Genomic DNA, 21,544 nt, shown 5'->3' with positions numbered 1-21,544 from the left:
ATCAACTATTTTTCCTCATTTACCTGGCACTGAACCCAACTGCTAAAACTGTGGAGCAGTGGTTATTCTGTACAGAATGTCACAGCATTAAATAACACTCTGAATGCTGCATCCTGGAATGATTTCCTGCTGCTGTACAGGAAGCAGATGGGGGGGGATGAGTGGATCATTGTGGATCACCTGTGGCTTGTGCAGCAAAGCGCAGCCTTTGTCTCTTCCTTTCTCACCATAAGAATGTTCATGCTTATGAGCCAGAGCAGCCCTTGCAGGGAGCACTGGGGTGAGAGATGAGGCTGAAGTACTGCACCTCATCTTCTGACTGCAAAGAGCCTCCACCTTGCTTAACTCCATAAAATGGCAGCTGCTGGTTTTGTCTTGGGGTGTGTGTAACATTGTATTGTGTACCGCAGCACATGCGACTGCTCTGGGAACTGGAATTGGTGAAAGCAAGCCTAAAATCTAGTTAATTGCTCATCAAAAATAGGCCCAGACTTGTCTCTGCATTTTAAACAAGACCACGTTTAATGAAATGGCTCAACTAATCCACGTGCTGATAAACAAATTAAACTTTATTTCAAAAGTTGAGCTTTGAATTTGTCCTGATGCAATTACTTAGCTTTGAATTGGAGCTCAGGAAACTACATACGGTTTTTATTTGCTTCCTGCATTCAGGTGTTTTAAGAGTTACCTCCTGACTGCAGGAATCCAGTGCTTAACCTAGATGATAGTGCAAAAAACAGGTAAAAATTGCAGCTTTACAAAAGAAATTAGTGTCTTAAGAAAACTCTTTATTTGAAGATGTTTTATACAGGTATATTACAGAAGTTGGCATGATCTCCCTTTAAAACACTAATGCACAGCAAGAAAGGCTTTTCACAGTGCCAGTGTATGCAATGTGAGATAAACCATGTTCAAAGGAGGCTGGCTGCTTCTGCTGTGGTCTCTGACACACAGACTCCCTTTACTTAAGAGTTTTCCCTATAGCTTAAACCTGGGGATTCCTGATTGCTCCTAAATTACCTTAATGGAGTCGGCATTCTTTTCAGTGGTCCAAGACTGTTCTTGTTGCTCAAAGTCTTCTGCTACTCAGGGTGCTTTCCATGTCTTCTTGGCTCGTAGTTTTTCCAGCATTTTCTGCAAATAAAACAAAACTCTGATAGGACAGAAGCGCAGCTGAAGTGACCAATCCAGCCGCTGTCAGCGGGGAGGCACAGCTAACTTGTTACATTGACCTCAGTTACTGATACTGCTCCCAAATAGCCTGCAGAGTTGCCGGGGAGCAGTGCTTATCTCTCATTTTCTGTTAATTATGGAATCTGTAATCAGCCATTTATTCCACCACAAAAAAAATAGAGGTGAGCAATGCTAATAGCAGGATTTGGGCCTAGAGCCCTTAGTGGCAGTCTCAGCCTCTTGGGATTATCAAGCATTTCCTTCCTTCTCATAGGCTGGAGCCCAGGAAAGGGACAAGGAGAACTAACTTGAGTTGTCTTGTTCAGCCCCCTGTTCTAGAGCAACTGCAGGCAAAGCCAGACAGGGTTCATGCAGCCTTATGTTCAGCTGTGCTCAGCTTGGAAGAATCTGGAGCTACATGTAGAGTAGCCAAAGAACCCCCTAAAAACTGCCTTATTATGCAAATCCAGTCAAATTTGGACTAATAAAAACCCCTGCCATTCTTTGCAGCAGCTGCAGTCCATAACAGGCTTTTTACTCAGCCTTGAGTGAAGAAAAAAAATCTGAAAATTTCAGCCTGAGGCTGTGTGCTTTTTAGGGAAAATGTCAGCTGAGTCAGTGGTGACAAGGGAATTGTGAAAGGATAGACCAACAGCAGCACCTGGAATCCAGGCTGGTTTGATGGCCTCAGTTCCAGCTGCAGTCACCCCACAACCGTGGCTCCATCAGTTTGAGTGGAAGTGCAGTGAAATCCTGAGAACTAATGAGGGAGGACAGCACTGTAACAGACCATTACCTTTTGAAACTCTTTAGCCTTTTCTCTGTTTTTAGCATAAGTTTCTTGCCTTGCTTTTTCTTCCTTTCCCATTTTTACTTCTGCGAGTTGATTATAGAGTCTGTCAAAACAGTACAGAGAAAAAATTGTCTCTTGTCAGGAGGAAAGCGGCAAAGCTGGAATAAGTTAAGGAGCTTAAAGGCTTATGCTGTTTCAGTTGCTAGAAATAGAGAAAGGAGATTTTTGACTGCTTTCCAGTAGTCTAGAATCACATCAACTCCTCTTGCGCTGTAGCTAATGGACACCCAGTCCAAGAATTGTACTTGCTGCACGGCACCATTAATAAGTGTCCTCATGCAATTGTGAACTTCACTTCAAACTGAATCTGGTTTCATACCTTGGCTGTCACGGCTGCCTCAGCACAATGAAAGGAACAGGGTGCCAGTCCTGTTCCTCACTGCCAGCACAGCCTGGGAATCTCCCACCTGGTCCCTGTATCAAACCCTTCTGCCTTCTCTCCCCCAGCTGTTTCCTGCTCAGCAGCCTTGGGCCAGCCCAGCGCCTTCACTAGACACACACAAACTATGTCTGCTTTTAAATCCAAACTTCTCCCACGTGTGTTCATGCACTACCTGGAAGTACGCTGGTGCATTTCAATTTCTCCAGCCTTCCTGTCCTCTGGAGAAGACACTTTCACCTCTCCTACTTTCTTCAACTGATGGGCAACTGCACCTTTTTTTCCTAAAACAAAAAAGCAAGCCACATCTTCAATTGAAATCCCTAGTCCAGGCAATTGAAAAGCAGGGAAGGGCTTCAAAGACTTCAATGACAGTACAAAAAAAGGAACAAGCGGGCAGAATGGACAAAACAGAGCTGACGTCTTGTGTTACAAATAACTAAATAACTTTGTAGTCTCACTCAAGCTGTTGCCTGTACTTTAAGCTGCCCCATGCTTCTCAGCAGCCGCCTTCCAGCTCCCTGTAACAGACACTCGAGATGCCTCAGTTCATTTAACATCGTGGTTCCTTGATCAGTGACTGAGTTGCAGACACTGACTACTACAAACTGTGAAAACGAGGACCCAGAAGGGCCTTTACAGCACTGAAGATGCAGCCTAATGGTAAAAAAAAAAAAAGCTCCACGCATCCAAGAAAACAAGTTAAAGAATACCCTGGTCTGCAATAGCAAAGATGGAACAAACACAGAATCTGCTCTTCAACAGAATAGCTGCTTCAGAAACAACTACAAGGGTACCTAATGCTATGTCTTGCTCCCATATAAACCTACCAGAGACAAGAGACTTCTTTTGCCTGCTTAACTTCTCAGACTTTCCTCTTTGAAACTCTCTGGCTTCTGGCTTTTTAATTTCTCTCTCTTTAGTTTTTATTTCTTCTACTCTTTTCAGAGATTCTTGGATGAAATTCTTCTTTCTTTTTAAAAAAGACTCTTGCAAACTTCCTGGTGTAGCCGCAAATTCCAGCAGCATCACTGTGCAAAACAATGAACGTAAAGTTTAACCATTTCTCATGTAGAGGTGAGATTTCTAAAAGTCATGTATTTCAGTGTGTTTCCCATTAAATGCTGTGCTTGAATACGTTTGTAAATGGCATGAGGAGAATTGACATTGTAAACAAGGAGTAATCTTGCAACACAAGCAGTAATTCAGTCCTACAGCATCTAATAACTATAACATGAAAAATATCAAAGACCTGAGAAGTCCCTAGCACGGTTGAGCTCTGTCAATTCTTGTCTTTCAAGTTATTGCTTGGAAAAAAAAATCTCAGTATTTTACTTGTGTTCCACACCACTGTCAGAATAGAAAAAAAAAGACATTCTTTGGCTATGGAGATTGGGTACTAATGGGAAATAAACAATTGAAGGAGCATAAAACATGACAACAAACCACAACATTAAATAGTTATACAGTAAAAACGCTGCCTCACAGACAGACATGAACTGGCATGAGAGACAGCGTGGCTGAGGAAGAGACAAGCCAATATTATCAATAAGCTAGATATTAAACTTGGGTCAAATGTACCTCAGACCAAGCCTGAACAGCAGGACACACTTGTCTAAGTAAATGAAGCTCCAAGTTTTCCAAAGGAGAGGTGTATTTTATTAATGATTTTAACACTATAAATAAAGACCTTTATCTCAACTTCCATATATTGTAGTAGCATGTAATTACCTGCAGGCTGGTGTGATGGCAAGTGATTGTCACTAGGACTCTGCCTGTCGTCAGGCCTTACAGGCACCAAATCATCCACATCTGGAGCTAGCGGTAAAAATTCTCTCTCCTGTTTCAAAAAGAATCAGCGTTTGGAAACATTTAAAATAATACAACACAAATTCAATGAAGTCCTATGACTATAGCACTCAAACAGACCCAAAGTAAAGAAAAGCGTTGCTCTTCTGCCTTTACAGCAGATGCAAGAGAAACAACAGAAATGATCTTGAAAATAAGTATTAAAAAGCTACTTTCTTAAAACATTTTTAAAACTTAGCAAAGCTCCATTACAGACCCTTTGCCCACTAGATCTCCATTACTCATTCTTAATTCAGAGCTGCATAATTTCATCTCAACAGTTGTTTTTCTTTCCTCGCTCCTGTACTTCCCCTCACACCCCTTTCCTGCTGTGTCGTCTTCCTCCATTCTCTGCTGGAAGGCACCACGTGCTGCACAAGCACAGCCCACAGCTGCCAACCTCCCACCCTTCAATTACTTTATAAAGGTCCATCTTTAGACACTATTCAGATCTACTCTAGATGCCTCCTGCAGCTGAAAAATGATTTCATCTCATCTGTTCATCTAATAGGCACACAGTATTTGGTTCTGCTTTATGGCCTTTGCTTTATATAAGCAAGCAGCAAAAAGCATTCCACAGGCCAGTTGAGCACAGCAGAATGATGAGCTGATCGTATTTTCCCCATAAATAAGAACGGCTGTGTAGGTTTGGTGTAGCTCCATCCACTTGGCAGAGGATTTTTTTCCTTCCTGTTTGTAGCTTTTGCTTTATCTCACCTTCTCCCCTCATTCAAATCTTCAGCTTAATGGGATACAATTTAGTCTTGCAGACACAGCAAAGATGGTTTCTCAGCAACAGAAGTCTTCCCGAACTCTGCCTACACTGATATGCAAGGCAGCGATGGTAAGGAAGAGCCCAAATTTAAGTTCAGTTTGATCTTTTCAGAAAACCGAGACGATTCAAGCACTTGCTGAGCTCAGGCAGCCTTAACATCCTCTGGTTCTGCAACGGTGGGGCCCTCTCCTTACAATAATTAAGGTAAAATCAGAATTGCATTAGATAAAGACTCACCTCAGTTAAAAGATTAAATTCAGACTGATCCGCAGATGCAGAGTTATTGATTTTATCCTCCTTAATTTTCTCATGGTTAGCGACTTCAGTGTCTGATTCTGCAATACTCATGTCATTCAAGCTTACCAGAGTGAGCTCTGGTTCCTCCATAATGCCACGCCCTGACTCAGTCTTCTAGAAAATAAATTACACACAAAATCAGTGTAAATGAAAGACACCAGTGTTTGCAGCAACAGCAACAGCTGCTCCCTTGTCAGAAGGAAGAGGCACATTCAGCAATAAATGAAATACAGAAAGAGCACGTGCCCAAGGTACTGATGTGTGCAAAACCGCATTGGATGTAGGATGCAAAAGTATTTTATGTACTAGCATGATAAAAATCCAAACAAATAACCCAAAGCAACCAAACAACAATAAAACCTGCAGCTTTGCCCACTCACCTGAAGTTTAAATTACAGAGTTATAGAGGAATCTTTGCAACTTTGCTTGTGATTTGGTGAAATACCTCCTTCAGGCTTTGGAATGGGGATGGGGCCATTCAGTGAAGTATGTGAGTTACCCAGCTGATGCCAAGAAAGGCAGATGCAGCAATGCAGTCGCTATTGCTCCTCCAGCCACCATGGGAACTCCAGCTCATTTGATCTACTGCCAATTGTTTTGGTGCTACTACATGAAAGAAGCAGTAGGGCACAAGCCCAGGAAACACGCAAGTCTCTACTCTAATTGTAAAATCAACATTAGATACGCTTTGAGATATTAAAGGTCTGAAATAACTTGCTGCAACAACAAAAAACACAAACCAAAAAGCCTGCACAAATTAACGCTTTAGGAAATCTGATTCACTCACCCAGACTGGAATACAACACGAGCTTCTGGGCACAGAATTACATTGCTTTTCATGTCTTTCCAAGAAAGAACCATTCTGTTGTATGACAATCTGTAAATGGATGTCTGAATGCTCCAAGTTGTTTTCTCTAGGAACCCTCGACGATTTCTGTGCTTTGGGAAAGCCTTGATCTGGCTCCTTTTTATTCGTATTGCACTGAGGATCCAGTTCCAGAGCTTTACTTGCTTCATGTACATGAACTGAATTTTCAGGAAGCTTCACATACTTCTTATCAAACACCTCCCCAGGTAATTTTTCAGAGGACACAGTCTCTTTTAGTAAGTGTTGAGGCAAAGTTTCATCCAGTGGAACTGGTGTCGTATTGAGCTGATAAAATGATTTTTGCTCTTCTGGTGGAGTCAGACTTTCATTTCGCAGATCTTCCATTGAACACTGGAGACTGATGTGGTCCATATTTCTCGCCAGCTCTTCGTATTCTCTGGCAGATGAAATGCAGTTCTCGCTGCCCCATTTCTTACTTCCAGGGGTTTGTTCAAAAGGTCTCTGTAACATCACATTAAGGGCCTCTGGCTGATCAGCATTCTGACTGAAATGGCTCAGAGCAGATTCCAGTTGCAGGGGGTGAAAAGATTCTTCAGCTCCTGTTCCAAGAATTGTCAAGAATCAAAATTTGAGTTAACACAACAGAATTTCAACTTTAGAAAGTCCCTCCGTAATGAGACTTTTTGGGAATGTATAAGAAGTCTCTAGTGAACAGCAAGGAACATTTTGTTTCAAAAAAAGTCTGTTTTAAGTTTCTTCAAACACAATACCATTACATAAAATGATTCCTTCACTCTACACAAAACACATTGTTGCTTCTTAGAATATGTTTAGCAACAAACTTTGTGCTGTTGCTGACAGAACTATACCAACAATCAATGGTTTTTACAACTTATACTCTGTAAATCTATGTTCCTTGGGTCCCTTTCAGGCCTTCAACAAACCCTTTCAACTAGAAGAAAACAATCCAAAACACCATTACTTGAGCAGAAACTCTCTAAACCAGAAAATGTCAACATGGGAACAATGATTGCTGTTCCTACAAGTTACAATATTGCAGCACCCTAAATTACCTTTCCCTTAGGATCTACACGTACAAAACACGATGGTAGGTTTTTTTCCAGAAGAGGCTGGGAAAAAACAGAAGTCAAGGATTGACATTTTAGTTACTGGAGAGGCGTCTCAGCAGTGCAGAACCTGCCAAAACCACAACACGGTTGTTTAATTATTTATGTAAGTATGGCTCTGACCCCTGTTCTATAACATTGGTCACAGACTCCAGCACCACACTATCAAGAGGCATTTTACACACAGAGGAATAAACCAAATAAGCCTTTAACGGTTTCCTTTAAAGATTGTTTTGCATTCTTTGACACCTACAAAGTATCTAGTATTACATCTCTAAAGAATATTGTCTCCTGAAAAATTGTTATTAATGGGGAGGGTGGAATCACCCTGCAACATCACCCATCAATAGGAAGTTCTCCAAGTGATGGGCTTGGGTATCAATCCACCTTGAAATCCATCCAAAACAGTTTTTACTTGCTTATCATGGTAGATATTCTTCCCCCTTTTAGAGCACAAGAATAATTGGTTTGGGATTATAAAAACACTTAAGAGACAGGAGATACCGCAGTTACATTTAAAGCACAGAGACTGTTTCTATAAGCAATTTAGAAACAGAGTTTTTCTCTGAAGGGAGTTTCCTAACTCCTGTTTCCTGTGACCCCAGGTGGTCTCAAAGTCTAAGCCCTCTTTTAGCATCTTTTAGTACCTTTTTTTTGGTACCAGCTTCTGCCAGCTAAAGAAAAAGAGGACTACAGACACAGAATAACTGCATGCAGCTTTAAAAATAAACAGTGGGTGTTTCAAAAAAAATAGATGTATATATATGCAAATAACAAAGATAATTGACCAGGAACATTTACATTATAAACACACCTATTACTTAGGATACCGTGCTGTGTTTCTTGTTCAGCTTTCTGTTGGTGCGTCTTAAAATGCTGAAATCCCTGATTCTTGATAAATAAGAAATATTTAGATTGCCATTAGCTGCATTTGAAATTTCAGATTGGTCCTTTTCTTTATTAAATCAACTATCAAGTTGATTTGAATCCAACTGCAAAACATTAAAAAGCACTTTTCCTGCTCTGAGCTGCAATTATCTTAATGCTACCACAGAATCATTAACTTTTAATCTACTAAATTCATTACTACACTCTGATCTAACAGTTTCTTCCTTCCTTCCTCTCCTCCCTTTATTTTGTGGACAGATAAAGCAATTCTATAATCAGACCAAATATCACAACATGCAGAACATAATGACTATTGCTGTGATTTAACAGTGGAAAAAATTCAATGGCTTTTCAAAGGACATGATGTGTACGAGACAAATGAGTAAGATCAGAGAGATTCTAACACATACACCTCAAAGCTTTAGTCCATTTTTGAAACTTCCTTAATTTCCTCAAATGTAAAAAATTATGAATATACACAAACATCTGGAAAAGGACTTGAAGTGACAGTTTCAGCCAGAGTTGATATTTCTTTACTAACATCACAATTCCTGCACAAGTACTAAGTAACATAATATCCATTACAGCAACTTGAATAAGCAGGCTTGCTTTTGTATTGATGGCATAACTGCTGAGGAAATAAAGAACTTTACAAAATTTAGGAGTTCTACCCATTAAACGGGGTGGAGAAGACAGCATGTAAGAGCAGCCACAGAGTTAAGACATTTCAAAGTAGGGCTGATGGAGAATCATAGAATCATTAGGTTGGAAAAGACCTTCAAGAAATCATGTCCCCAAACACCACATCCACTCGCCTTTTAAAAACTTCCAGGGATGACTCAACCATCTCCCTGGGCAGCCTGTGCCAGTGCCTGATAATCCTTTTGCTGAAGACATTTTTCCTAACATCCAATCCAAACTTCCCCTGACACAGCTTGAGGCCATTCCATCTTATCCTATCACCTGTCACTTGGGAGACGAGACCAACACCCACCTCTCTGCAACATCCTTTTAGGCAGCTGTAGAGAGCAATAAGGTCTCCCCTCAGCCTCCTCTTCTCAAAGCTAAATGACCCCAGTTCCCTCAGATGCTCCTTGTAGGACTTGTCCTCCAGCCCCTTTACCAGTTTCACTGCTCTTCTCTGGACACGCTCCAGGACCTCAACGTCTCTCTTACAGTGAGGGGCCCAGAACTGAAAACAGTATTCGAGGTGTGACCTCACCAGTGCAGAACAGAGTGGGAGAATCACTTCCCTGGTCCTGCTGGCCACGCCATTTCTGATACAAGCCAAGATGCTGTTGGCTTTCTTGGCCACCTGGGAGAAGTGAAGAGTTCCTTTCCAGTTTCAACACAGCAAACACATCTGAAGGGCTATTTACATATTGACAGTAGGTTGATTTTGGAAGCATCGATCCGACTCCACAGCACATACCTGGACTAGCACTTTCTTTAACGGACTCTGCTGCTGCTGTAAAGCTGTTCAACCTGTTTGTTTCAAGACCAGAAAGCAAACTGTTTCTTTGTATGTTCAAATTGGAGTTTCCCGCTTCTAGAAACACAGCCTTGTCTTGACTTTTTGCTGAAACTTTTGAAGTCTAATGGCAGAAAAAAAAATCTTAAGATTAATTTTCTCAGAAATATGAAGGATAAAAAGTTAAAGGTAATATTTGATTTCTTTGATCACATTTCTGCTGCAATCAGACAAAATGTCTCCAGTTCTACATGTATAAAAAAATACTACTGTATTTCTTCCAGACAGAAGACAGTATCAGTATCATGTACATTTAAATCTTACAGAAACCTTAAGCCAAAGCGTTTCCTCCTTCAGAGTTTTTCTGTAGTACCTTGCTAAATTCTCTGTCTTGTGAAATTCTGTATTGAGAAGAAGACGATGAAGTATCAAAGTCAAGACTTGGTTCCAGAGGCTGAAAGGGCTGGTGATGGAAGTTTAGAAAAGATCTCTCCGTTTCAGGAAAATCAAATTCAGCTGCAAGAGCTGTAAGAAAAGAGGCATTTCAAACAAACAAACCATCACCACCCCAAAAAAAATAAAACCTCAAAAAAACCCCAACAGACATATCACACCTCCTTTCTACACACAGTAAATAAATACTAGCTTGTAAAGAAATAAAAATCTTTACCAATTCTTTCCTCTGAAACAAAAAGCAACAACAGAGCACTACAACGATGCATTTGGGTTTTTTTTTTTGAAAAGCTGAAGTCCAGAAGCTTTCTGTTGAGGACCCACGAGGCTGCATCAGTAGTACTGTGGGCTTCCCAGTACGACACACAGTAATACAGTGGAGCAAGTGCGATGAAGAGCCACAAGGATGAGTGCAGGAAGGATGAAATACAGAATGTTCAAAGAGAAGCTAACAATTTGACTTTGTTCAGTTTTAAGAAATGGCTTGGGGGTGTGAAAAAGGGGCACAGAACTCTCTGCTGTCCACTGCATCCTAAGAGACAGCCTAGAGGAGATGCAGTCCGTCTTCTTGAACATGCCCAGTGAAAAGAGGTAATGGATACAAGATGGAACGGGGTAATTCTGGTTGAATAAAATTAAAGAGAGTTGTTAAAAAAGTCCAGGGGATGTGGAATCAGTCCTTGGAGATACTAGGAAGATTCCTAGAAAAGGCCTTAAAGCAACCTGGTCTAAGTGGGCTCCGCTGTGAGCAGGAAGGAGTATTTGGACATAACTAGAAGTCTTTCCTGATCTAAACTCAACTATAATTCTACAATTCCGGGTTTCCAAACATTCCAGGAGGAAGCAGTTTAAATTCAAATACAGGCATTATTTCCATGATAGCCAATAAAGATGATCTTACTTTCACAAATAATTAGATTTTTCTAGAAAACACAGAACTCCCCAAGTCCGTTAATCTCTGTTTCATCAACTATGTGACCCTACGTGAATAACAAAGTATTATATATTTATCAAGAAAGTTGTGCACAGAGAAACAGTCCAGCCATGGCAGCAGAAGTAGTGTAGAACCAGACTGTGCTCAGACATACCTAGTCAGATTAGCACTTTTTTTTTACCTACACTATGCTACATGGGCATCAAGCAAAGCACAAGAAACATCAAAGCATCAAAGTTTTCACATGCAGAACCCTCACTGACTCTAAAATGTAAGCTGAACCATAAATTATACAGACTAACACATAACACTGAGTAAACTCTTCATTCTTATATAAGGGCAGGGCAGCACAAAAACCCTTTAGAATGGTGAATACCTTGGAAATTTGTATTGTCCTCCAAGTTCAAGGGTCCAGTGCACTTCCTCGAGATCTGCCGTATCTGACTTTCTTTATAAAGGTGCATCTCTTCTTCAGGCAACTGAGTTTCAGATACTCGAGACAAATTCTCTTGCCTTTGCCTCAAGGTAAAAAGCAGCAAAGGGTTCCAAGGGCAGCTTGCTGTTTCTCTCCAAGCTTGATCTTCTGTACTATCAGAAGACAATCCTGAAATAGTAAGCAAGATCTTCACAGTTCTGTATGTACACTGCTCACATGAAGTCATCTGAGAAGATGCTGTTTAATATCCTGAAATATTCATAAAGAGCTCTGGGGTTTTATTTCTTTAATTGTCTCTTTTCAGTGCTCCCACAAGCCTTACCACAATTCAAGCTGATAATACCTAATTAGGTAGTAGTCAGTACAGCTTAGTACTTTTAGAGCATATAGACTTAGGAAATACTGAAACAACAAAATCAGAGAAGAATCAATACTGTTATTTTACACTAGCATGTTTTTACTTCCTATCGCCTATAAACATGTCAATCCTATAATGTAATTTTGAGTATCTTAATGACATCAGGCAGTGGTTTTGTTCTATTTTCTATTTATTATATTTTTTTAATTTATTTTCTAAGTAGAAATTGCCTAGTAACAACACAAGGAATCTGAGGGCATCAAGGAAACAAAAATCATGTTCCTACTTAGCACAGCAGCCCCTCTTCATCTGTGCACTTACGCTGGCAGCAAAGGTCATTAGTGAGCACTGACTGTAGTGTGGAGGCACAGCTATGCTTAAAAAATTTATTCATATAGCTGAGCACCCAAAACCTTGGGTATTTTTCTCCCACAACTCAAAAACAATAGAAAATAAAAGCTCCAAACAAATTATCTTAGCATTTGCCTTAGCTGCCTTATGTCGATAAAACACGGATTTGTCACATGAATTTTATATAAATGTTATTACTCAAAATAACACTCGTCAGTTTAGAACATTAGGGTTAAAATACAGCTGGAGATTTCAGCAGCTCAAAACCTACAGTCTTCAAAAACTGATTTATAAACATGGAATAATTCATATACACCTATGGTTGTTTATAAGCTCAGATGTATGTCTGACTAACATAATATTAAGCTTTAAAGTAACTAAATCCCCATGTCAATATCTAATCACTTTCAGACTTGCTCCTCATGTTCACAAGCAGTGATGTCTGCATTGAGAGGAGCAACTATAGATTTATCACAAAGGAATTATTTTAAATTTTGTGAATATCTAACTTAAGATGCAGAGGCAGACTGCAAGCAAAAGACTTTAACACAGATTTCCCAGAAAACAATTAAAAGTTAGTATGGCATCCCAGTGACTTTTTCACAAATCAGTTATTAAGGCACCTTACTACATGGTCTAGTAGGTGTGGTGGTGTTGGGCTGACAGCTGAACTTCATGATCTCAGAGGTCTTTTCCAACATTAATGATTCTATGAATTACTATGCTGATAAGCAGATAGTGGAACAATTCTCTTAACAGCAAGGCAACACAACCATAGCTCTGTTACCACTTAGGACCTACACTGATTAGAAAACTTTTATCAGCGTTATTATTTGGGGATCAGTTGTTAGCGTTTTTTTTAACTTTACCACTTGAAAACTGCTGATGTTACAGCTGCTTAATAGAATAAAACTCAAATCCTTTGTCAAAGCTCACGTTATAAGTTTGAATTATTATAAAAGTAAAAAAAAAAAAATGATAAGCAGACAATAAAACATACCCATTACACTCAACTCTAAGACACAGAAATCATTCTTAAGCAAAGTTCCACATTAGCCTATTTCAAAAGAACTTATATCCAACAAGTTCAACCCATTCTGACAGAATGTACAGAGAACACACAGTTTTTCTTTTACAAGAAGAAAATCAAACTCCAAACACTTACCTGTGCCGGCAGGACTTGCATCCAATGTTTCACTAGTCAAAAAGCTTCCGCTGGAAATTGTTGAAGATAAGTCACACGGTATTCTTCCCACAAAAGCCTCAGAACCTAAGTTCGTGCTCTCTACTTCAGAAAGTACTTCCTAGGATGAAATAACATTCATCTTACCTTATCTTATACAGATCTTATCTTATTCAGATATCCATAATTAAAGCTGTAAAACCACACCCATCTTATTCTGAGCTCAGTTCAAGTGTAGAAGCCTTCATGTTTTGCACCCTCCGGCAAATACAGCTTCATCATTGCTCAGCACTAACATTCATACACAGTCCCAGACATCACCCCCAGCAGCCCCCTCCCCTCAACACACACACACAAACACACACACTATTCTAAAGCCTCTCAGAGCTCCATACAAATCATGACACCTGGAAGATTATTTTATCTCCTGGTGGTCAGATTTGGCTATTTCTCATCACAGATCCACTTCAGTAGAATGACGGATCTCAGAGGGACACACATGCAATACATGAAACACTCACAGCAATGTTATGAGTACTTGCAGTACCGAGCCTTCCACATACAGGAGATGATAGACTTAAAAATAAATTCTATAAAATTAAAAAAAATATATACAAACCATCCTAAAATATTATTTTCCTCAATTCTGAGGCAAGCTCTACAAAGTCACAAAACAGAGAAAGAGGGTTCTTTACTTCCAAATCATAAAGACTCAGATGTGAACATTTCTTACCAAACTCTGTATTAAAACGTGCATTAAGAAAATAAGACAAATCTAAGAAACCCTTCCCCTACATTTTTTGCTGTATACTACCTTATATAAATACATTTAATACACACATACACCTTACACATAGCATTTTTTTTTAATACTGTTTTTATCTCATGACAAAAGGATGGGATTTTTGGGTGCAGGAAAAGCAGGGAATATCACTGGTGTTGATTTTTGACACTGTCTCTCACAGTGTTCTTGTTTGGATATCACAACCTGGGTGGATGGATGACGAGACGGGTAGAAAATGGGCTGGATAATTAGGTTCACAAGACTGTGGATACAGGGGCACCCTCTGCCCAGAAGCGGGGAACAAGTGGAATGTGACAGGGCTCTTCCTTCTTTAATACCTTTGGCAGTGACCCAGAAGAGGCAAAACCATACTTGTATTGAGTGTGCAGACTAGAATACTGCACCCAGGTTTAGCCCTCCAACACGAGACAGATTCCATCACAAAATAAAGAGTATGTTATATGGTTATTCTGCTTTGACTAACCGTATTGGCAAGCCTGACTGATGGTCCAGAATGCATTGTAACTCCCTCTCCAATTTCGGCAGCAAGAACTGGTGAATCCTGAGCCGCTTGAGAATCCTGGGACGGGGCTGAACACAAATGTAGAAGAAGAAATAAGGAACAGAAAGCAACTTCCTAGTTCATAGTTAGCAATTGTTTTTGAACACCAGATGGCAGTAACACTCTGCTGCTGCAGCCCTCGCTATTCGGGCACTGATTCTGCCCATCCCTACCATTTGCTTCTCACCTACAACACACTTTCCACTCCACTGCTCCTCCAATTTAATTAGCAACCAGTGGTTCTCCTTGACCAGTCTTCCTAAAAATGTCTGAACTAGCATGACTGTTCTCTGAGGAGCACACAAGAGGAGCAAGAAATTCACGCTTCAGCTTTGCAGAATGAAATAGGGCTTTGCTAGTGTTACAACAATCATCTAATTAGGTTGGGGGGAATCTTTTGCCCTCTGCCCTTACAACAATCACAAAGAAAAGCAGACATTCCAAGTAGATCAGAGGAAACAAAAGCACCAAATTACTTAACTGCAGCACAGAACTGCATCCCCTTTGCAATAATGCTCTAATGCACACAAATAAGTAGGATCAGAATCTGCAAAAGCAGCATCAGCAAAATGCCACTTCCATATTCAGTGCAGACAACCGTGTTCAAAATACTAAATGCCAAACAATTCTAAAATAAGTATTCTAATTTTCAGTCATAGTTTTCAAGAAAGAAGTGCTAAATATCAAACTGAAATTAAACAGTAGAAGTAAGTAGGTGTGTTTCCACCAAATTCTACAAGGGCTGCTAGCAAGAGAGACATTTGAAAACCCCAGGATCTGTAAGACTTTATGCTTAGGCAGCTCCTCTAACATTTTGTAAATCCTTACACTAGTTTGTACCTCCTATAAATTGAAAATCAATTTCTTACTGGAAGGTGGAGTCCAGTTGTTACATTTTTCCTGCTACATAAAAAAGCGGGGAGAGGTTTCCCCTGTGAGGTAACACCAGTGAAGCATATCTACACAATGTGATGCTTGCATATCTCAACCAACATTTTAAAGCTCATTTCAAGGAAGGAAAAAAAAAAAAAAATAAGGTTTCCCACAGCCTCTACCACCCAGTAGTCTTCTAGGAGAAAGTACAAGGCATGAAAAGAAATAAACCTAAGATAAAATTATTTGGATCAAATAGACATTAACCTATTCTTAATTCATTTACTAAGCCCTTACAGTAAATGCTAAGTGACTGCTCTGAAAATACAGGATAAAGAAATTTGCAACTTGCTCCTTTTCCCCTCCACACACTTCCAAATTCTCCAGAAACTTCTAGCAGGCTTCATGCTGATCCTTCATGAAATTTTGTTCCGTAACCAAACATAGCTTCTGGCAACCGAATTTGCAAATAATATGAAGAGTGGAAAAATGATAAAGAAACACAGGTTTCCAGCTTCCTGCAAAACTAGGTCTGTTAAACAACACTGTCCCAATATACATAAAATTGTAAATCCAAGAGCACGGAACACTGGTTTCCTATCTCTTTTCTACAAGTACATGATAAAGGTCTTCAGGTTCACAGGGAAGATCATTTTAAAGGTCTGAGTAGAACAAGTTGGCAACAAGCTCCTTGGTCAGACATGGCAGTCATGTATCTGAGCCTAGATACATTGCAGAAGCCTGCTGCTCATCCTTGGAGCAGGATACAGGAGACAGAGGATTCCAAAAGTGAGCAAGGCCTTAAAAAAAAACTTCCTGCATCAGTACGAAAACTGCAGTCACAAACCTCTCCTCATTTAAGTATCTCCATAGGAACAAAAAAGCTACTACCTGAAAGATTTCCACACTCAAAGAGTAAAACCAAGCAGCAGTGGCTAGAAATGCCTGTCAGACACTCAAAAACTGGAAAACTACTGTTTATTTTATCATTTGATAAAAAATTAAATGCTGAAACAAACTAACAAAGAGTTCTCCATTTCCTGATACCTTTACATCAAGATTAGATATTTTTCTGAAATAAATGTTTGTATTTTTTCCAGGATATCAGCATGGCAAGTGGTAATTTAGGATACATATGAAATGAGATCCAAGCATTTAATACTCTCATATATAAATTCTATGGAGAGTTATGCTAGAAGTTCTTCACTACTATACCATATAATTCTGCATCGTTCCTGTGATGATAATACAAGGGATTAACGGTAGCAATTTCGTGCTATAAACCAAATTATATAATTAAAATAAAACATTCTCATCTACATGACTTTATTACATTAATATCCTTAAAAAACTGCATTTGGCAACTCATAAAGGAGGGGTGTTTATTCCTCTCCCTTCCTCCAAAATAACAGTGCAAGGCTCTTGTTCCTCACAGCTTCCCAACATTGTTATGGGATTGATGTTTCAACCTCCTAAGTCACTGCACTGAGACAAATAATTTGTATTTAAAACTTAACACTGTAACATCCAGAATGCAATTTTTTTTCAACAGAAGTTGCAGTAGAATAGCAGCAATTACTTCAGGGTGCAATTTAAAAGAGAAAAGAGTGAACAGTAAACCACTCAGTGAATACAACATGAAAAACAGGGATTAGTCCTAATCCAACCATGTAGACAAACAAACAAAAAACGTTGTACTTCATGCTAGTTCAGCCGTATCGGTGATGGAGAAGACAATTTGTCACAATAATGAATTATGGACAATCACTTGGGATTACTAAAAATAAATTGGAATCTCAGGTAAGCTTGGATCACAGAAAAAATAATCACACTTAGAGGAACATCTCTGTACAGGGTAGCAATACATCCAGATAACCACAGCTGGAACGCTCCTCAGGGAGACTCTTGAAGATGAATAAAGAGAGACAAGCCTGTTGATATGCAATGAAGGAGAACTGTGAAAGAAATGTATGTATCAAATCCAGTCACTATTTCCAGGCCAACTTCCCAAGGAAATTACGTTTATGCTATCAAACTTGCTGCCTCATCTGTAGGATTACTTTGTAATTCCACAGTAACAATTTGCATCCTGTTAGCCCATTTTAAGCAGATTGGGTTGGGAAGAAATACAGAGTGTCCAAAGTTCTTAACTCATCTAGTCACACATCAGTGGCATGGTAAGAGTGAGCAATCCAAGTTTTAGCCTCACTGGTGGCACTTACTGCAACACACTTTGATAGTTACCCATCCCCTCTGGCTGCCAACCAGCTAATCAGTTTGCATGGCACTGGTAAGCAGTCAGGACTGAGCACAGGGATGCATCCTCCCCTGACCAGAAGCAGTCACTAGACCCATTTTAATTCAGAGATGTCTGCCTCTAAACTCAAGACAGCTTAAAGTTATTTTTCTTCTTGCAACACTTGGAAGAAAGAAATACAGCTAATTATAAAAATAAAAAAACCCAAACTGCCTGATACCCAAGGACAAGTCTCATATCAAAGGAAACTCACCGCTGTTGATAAGAGTATCCAGGTGGATTTACCATGTTTCTTTTTAAGAACCTGTGTACCTTTTACTTTAATGCTTTATTTTGAAAGGGCGTGTGAGCAGTGATTAATAGGATTTATGCACATCTAGCAGGGTTCTGTACTCACAAAAGCAGTAGACTCACGAGTTGTAAAGCATTACGTTATTTGATCAAAGTTAGAAACTATCAAGAACATAACTTCAAAGAATAAGGTCAAAGCACTCATTCTCTCTCACCTTTAGAGATACAACTACCTCTTGAAAACATGGGAAAACAGTAAATGTGTTCTTGTTAGAATCAAGTAGCAAAAAAAAATTTAAAAAAAAAAAAAAATCAAAGCTATTTAAAGTGCACCTTAGATTTCCCCTTCAGGAATTTAATACTGAACACAGACTGTAGATTTTCTTGCTGAAGATACTGCAGCAGTTTCTGAAAGCACAAGAGTGCTTCCTAGCCTTCAAATTCCAATGATACTGCTGACAGTTCTGGTAGTCAAACTGCTCAAGAGGACAATTCCCTTAGACACACAACCACAGAAAGCTTGGTTGTTTTGGTTCTTTTTAATAAATATAGATGTTCACATGAAGTTTTCTAATCTTTTCACATAAACCACTGCACTGTTCACATGTAATATTCACTAACGTAAAAACACAGTCCGGTATGATATTTTATATTAATTTGGTAGCAATACTTCTACAACTTACTCAGAAAGACACAAGCCTTCTCTTCAAATACTGTTAACAAAGACAAAACTCTTAGTTGTAACTTAAATATAGGTATATTTCAAAAAGTATTCTGAGAATTAAACAAAGTAGTTGAAAGGCAATGAGCTTATAACGTAACTTATTCAAAACTTCCAATTTCTAATAAATCCTGATTGAATTGAGAAGGATGTCTCAACACAAACTGAATGAAAAATTGTCTTAAGATTTGAAACAGCAGTGAAATTTCTAGCAAAGCCAGGAGGCGCATACTACGTAGCTGTACTACTTGTAAAGTTGTACATGTAAGGTAGCACAGTTGTAGCTGAAAGTACTGGAACTTGTGAGACAACATTATTCCAAGACTGGAGAGAGAGAAGCCAAATTTGTATAGGCAGGGAAGACAGTAGGAATTAAAATCCATTCGTTGGTCCAATCTCTTGAAAAACTTCTTGGTAACCCACTTTGTTTACCTAAGACTTTGGCCTTTTGTAAGCCAGCCAAGCTACTCATGGCACGCTGAGGAGACTTCAACAAACTTGTAATAAAATTATTTCGGTCACAAACTAGTTTATAATAAAATCAATTTAATTTATGACATCTGACTAACTTTGTCACAGTCTATCCTCAGAGGTGCGGTCTCTAATCACAGCTTTTCACAGATGACCAGAAGAGATCAGAATTAAAGTAAAAATAGTGCAATAATGTAAGGATTATTTCTGTCATAACTAACAAGTGATTCTTTCAAAGTTGTTTCTTTGGGCTAAGGATAATACTCGCCCTTCTATTTTTTCATCTCAGCTGTATTTTTAAGCAATTTCTTCTAGGTACTGATCTTTCAGTGGACGCCTGCGTTAGCAGGTTAACACTCCAGAGCTCTTTTTAAGGATTAATTTCCTTGTGTCAATACAAGGAATCTCTGGGTACTGGATCGGGCACACCACTGGTCTGCTCAAGCCAGGTTCCCATCTGGGAAAGCTGCAAACCTGAAAACCCCTCAGTATGGACAGAAGACACCTCCCCGTCAGGAGGGAAATGCACCTGCAGGGCAATCAGATACTGCAAAAGACATTTCTTTACAGATGTACAGATACAAAGCGCATGCCTTGGATGAGAAACAGCTGACTAGCAATAAAGTTTACTGTGTTGTCGACTTTTGTTATTAAAATGGATCACCAAAAAAAAAACAAACCCAGAAAAACTCAGTCATTCTGAAAACACAAGTGTATTGAAACATCCTTTTTAAAACTTAAAATTAAACAATATTTAAATAGTACTGCACATTCTTTGACAGGATAGGTTATGCTACAAATAAAAAGCAGTGAAATTAGCAGTGCTGAATGGTATTCACATAATACCTTAAAGGAAGAAGATTTCCTCACCTGAATCATATGAATTCTCAGCAGTCATCATCAGCACCTCCTGTAATAATCTACTTGACTCTTTACTTTGCTTTGGACTTGCATTAGAGGTTTGTTCCTCATACTTTGTTATGCTCAAAGGTAACATGTCTTCTTCATGACGACCATGAATGTAATGATCCACACATGCAAACTCCACAGCGGTCGAAATGGGAGAAGATTCTCCACTAACAGAATTTCTTTTCTCTGAATTTAAAACATTTGTACTCAGTTAAGGTACAGAAATGCACTTCATAAAAAACATTAAGATGCACATTCTATTCTACAGAAATAATCTGCTGAACTCATACAGCGCTCCATTTTAATCAAGTTAGCTGTTAGGTCAATAAAAACCTTTGCATTACTCATTTTATGGGTTATACGGGTCTAAAGATTACACAGGTCATACACTACTAAAAAAAAATAAAAATCCCTAACTCAACCAAAATATTTCTTCAAAAGAAAAAAAATCCAAACGAAGTTTTCCCACACAGCAAATCCAGCAACACTTTCAAGTAATTTTTCCAAATCCAGAGGCAATAGAGCTTCTCTGCTATGGTTTCAACATTTCTTTTCCTCCTCATTTGCCCAACACAACTGTCCTTTTTGGCCACCCAATCCAATAAGAAACTCAAGTTCAACTTTTTACTTCCTGCCGTGACCCATGGTTAGATAATACAGGAATAAATCACCCGCAGATCATAATGGGATTACACAGCAAATGAGTATTTCCTGCTCTAGAATTCTACTCAACAACTTTTCATAAAACCTTTTTTGGTACTTTGGTTTTTGGGTTTGTTTTTTTTTTTTTTAACTAAGATGTATAACAAGTGCTTTCAGGAATATAAATGTATTCTTCAACCAAAACCCTCACCAAAAGAACTTGCTGCCTGCTCCAGATACCAAACTGCTCCAACAAGAATGATTCTGCATAAACTGATGCTGGCTTGCATTAATTGCTTGAATTAAAAAATGTCCCATATCAGCTGTTTGAATGAAATATTTCATTATTTTGCTCAAGATGAATGCCAAAATAAACTGCTAAATTTTTTTTACAAAAAGTGCTTTGTAATTGAAAAACCCAAAAAGATGGTCAAAAAACTTCTGTAGAAACTTGATACTAACTCTTCACTTGAAAGATTTCATACTTTTTTGGTATGCTCAAAAGTTAAACCTTTAAACACTTTTTATCAACTCTGACAGTTCTCTTTACAATTACTGTACAATTGCCTATTAACACACTCCCTGCACAACAGGGAAATTAAGTCATGGAATTACAGTGAATTTTCTTTTCTTGGTAAATTTGAGTGAGTTACAGTGAATTATTTTTTCTTAGTGAATT

The 21,544-nt window shown here is 39.0% G+C and overlaps 1 protein-coding gene and 1 non-coding gene across 2 annotated transcripts in view; both read right to left on the bottom strand.

Annotated features, from left to right (window-relative positions):
* Nucleotides 1-814: 814 nt before the first annotated feature.
* Nucleotides 815-21,544, bottom strand: part of CEP295 (centrosomal protein 295) — a 41,943-nt gene continuing 21,213 nt past the window's right edge. Inside the window, exons 17-29 of the mRNA XM_069883382.1 lie at nucleotides 20,185-20,409; nucleotides 14,624-14,730; nucleotides 13,338-13,476; nucleotides 11,404-11,631; nucleotides 10,014-10,165; nucleotides 9,602-9,764; nucleotides 6,113-6,753; nucleotides 5,266-5,439; nucleotides 4,137-4,245; nucleotides 3,236-3,436; nucleotides 2,581-2,689; nucleotides 1,970-2,069; nucleotides 815-1,134 (exon numbers count right to left, since the gene is read on the bottom strand). Coding sequence (XP_069739483.1) covers nucleotides 1,087-1,134; nucleotides 1,970-2,069; nucleotides 2,581-2,689; nucleotides 3,236-3,436; nucleotides 4,137-4,245; nucleotides 5,266-5,439; nucleotides 6,113-6,753; nucleotides 9,602-9,764; nucleotides 10,014-10,165; nucleotides 11,404-11,631; nucleotides 13,338-13,476; nucleotides 14,624-14,730; nucleotides 20,185-20,409 — 2,396 coding nt within the window. The 3' untranslated portion in view covers nucleotides 815-1,086. The remainder of the gene's footprint in view (nucleotides 1,135-1,969; nucleotides 2,070-2,580; nucleotides 2,690-3,235; nucleotides 3,437-4,136; nucleotides 4,246-5,265; nucleotides 5,440-6,112; nucleotides 6,754-9,601; nucleotides 9,765-10,013; nucleotides 10,166-11,403; nucleotides 11,632-13,337; nucleotides 13,477-14,623; nucleotides 14,731-20,184; nucleotides 20,410-21,544) is intronic.
* LOC138716912 (small nucleolar RNA U2-19) lies at nucleotides 13,735-13,818 on the bottom strand. Its single transcript, XR_011336780.1, has one exon. It is a non-coding gene; the product is annotated as a small nucleolar RNA U2-19 (small nucleolar RNA).

This window comes from Phaenicophaeus curvirostris, chromosome 1 (assembly GCF_032191515.1).
Source record: "Phaenicophaeus curvirostris isolate KB17595 chromosome 1, BPBGC_Pcur_1.0, whole genome shotgun sequence".
Lineage (NCBI taxonomy): Eukaryota > Metazoa > Chordata > Aves > Cuculiformes > Cuculidae > Phaenicophaeus > Phaenicophaeus curvirostris.
Note: the sequence above shows the minus strand (reverse complement) of the source record. Positions and strands in the feature narration are given on the sequence as shown.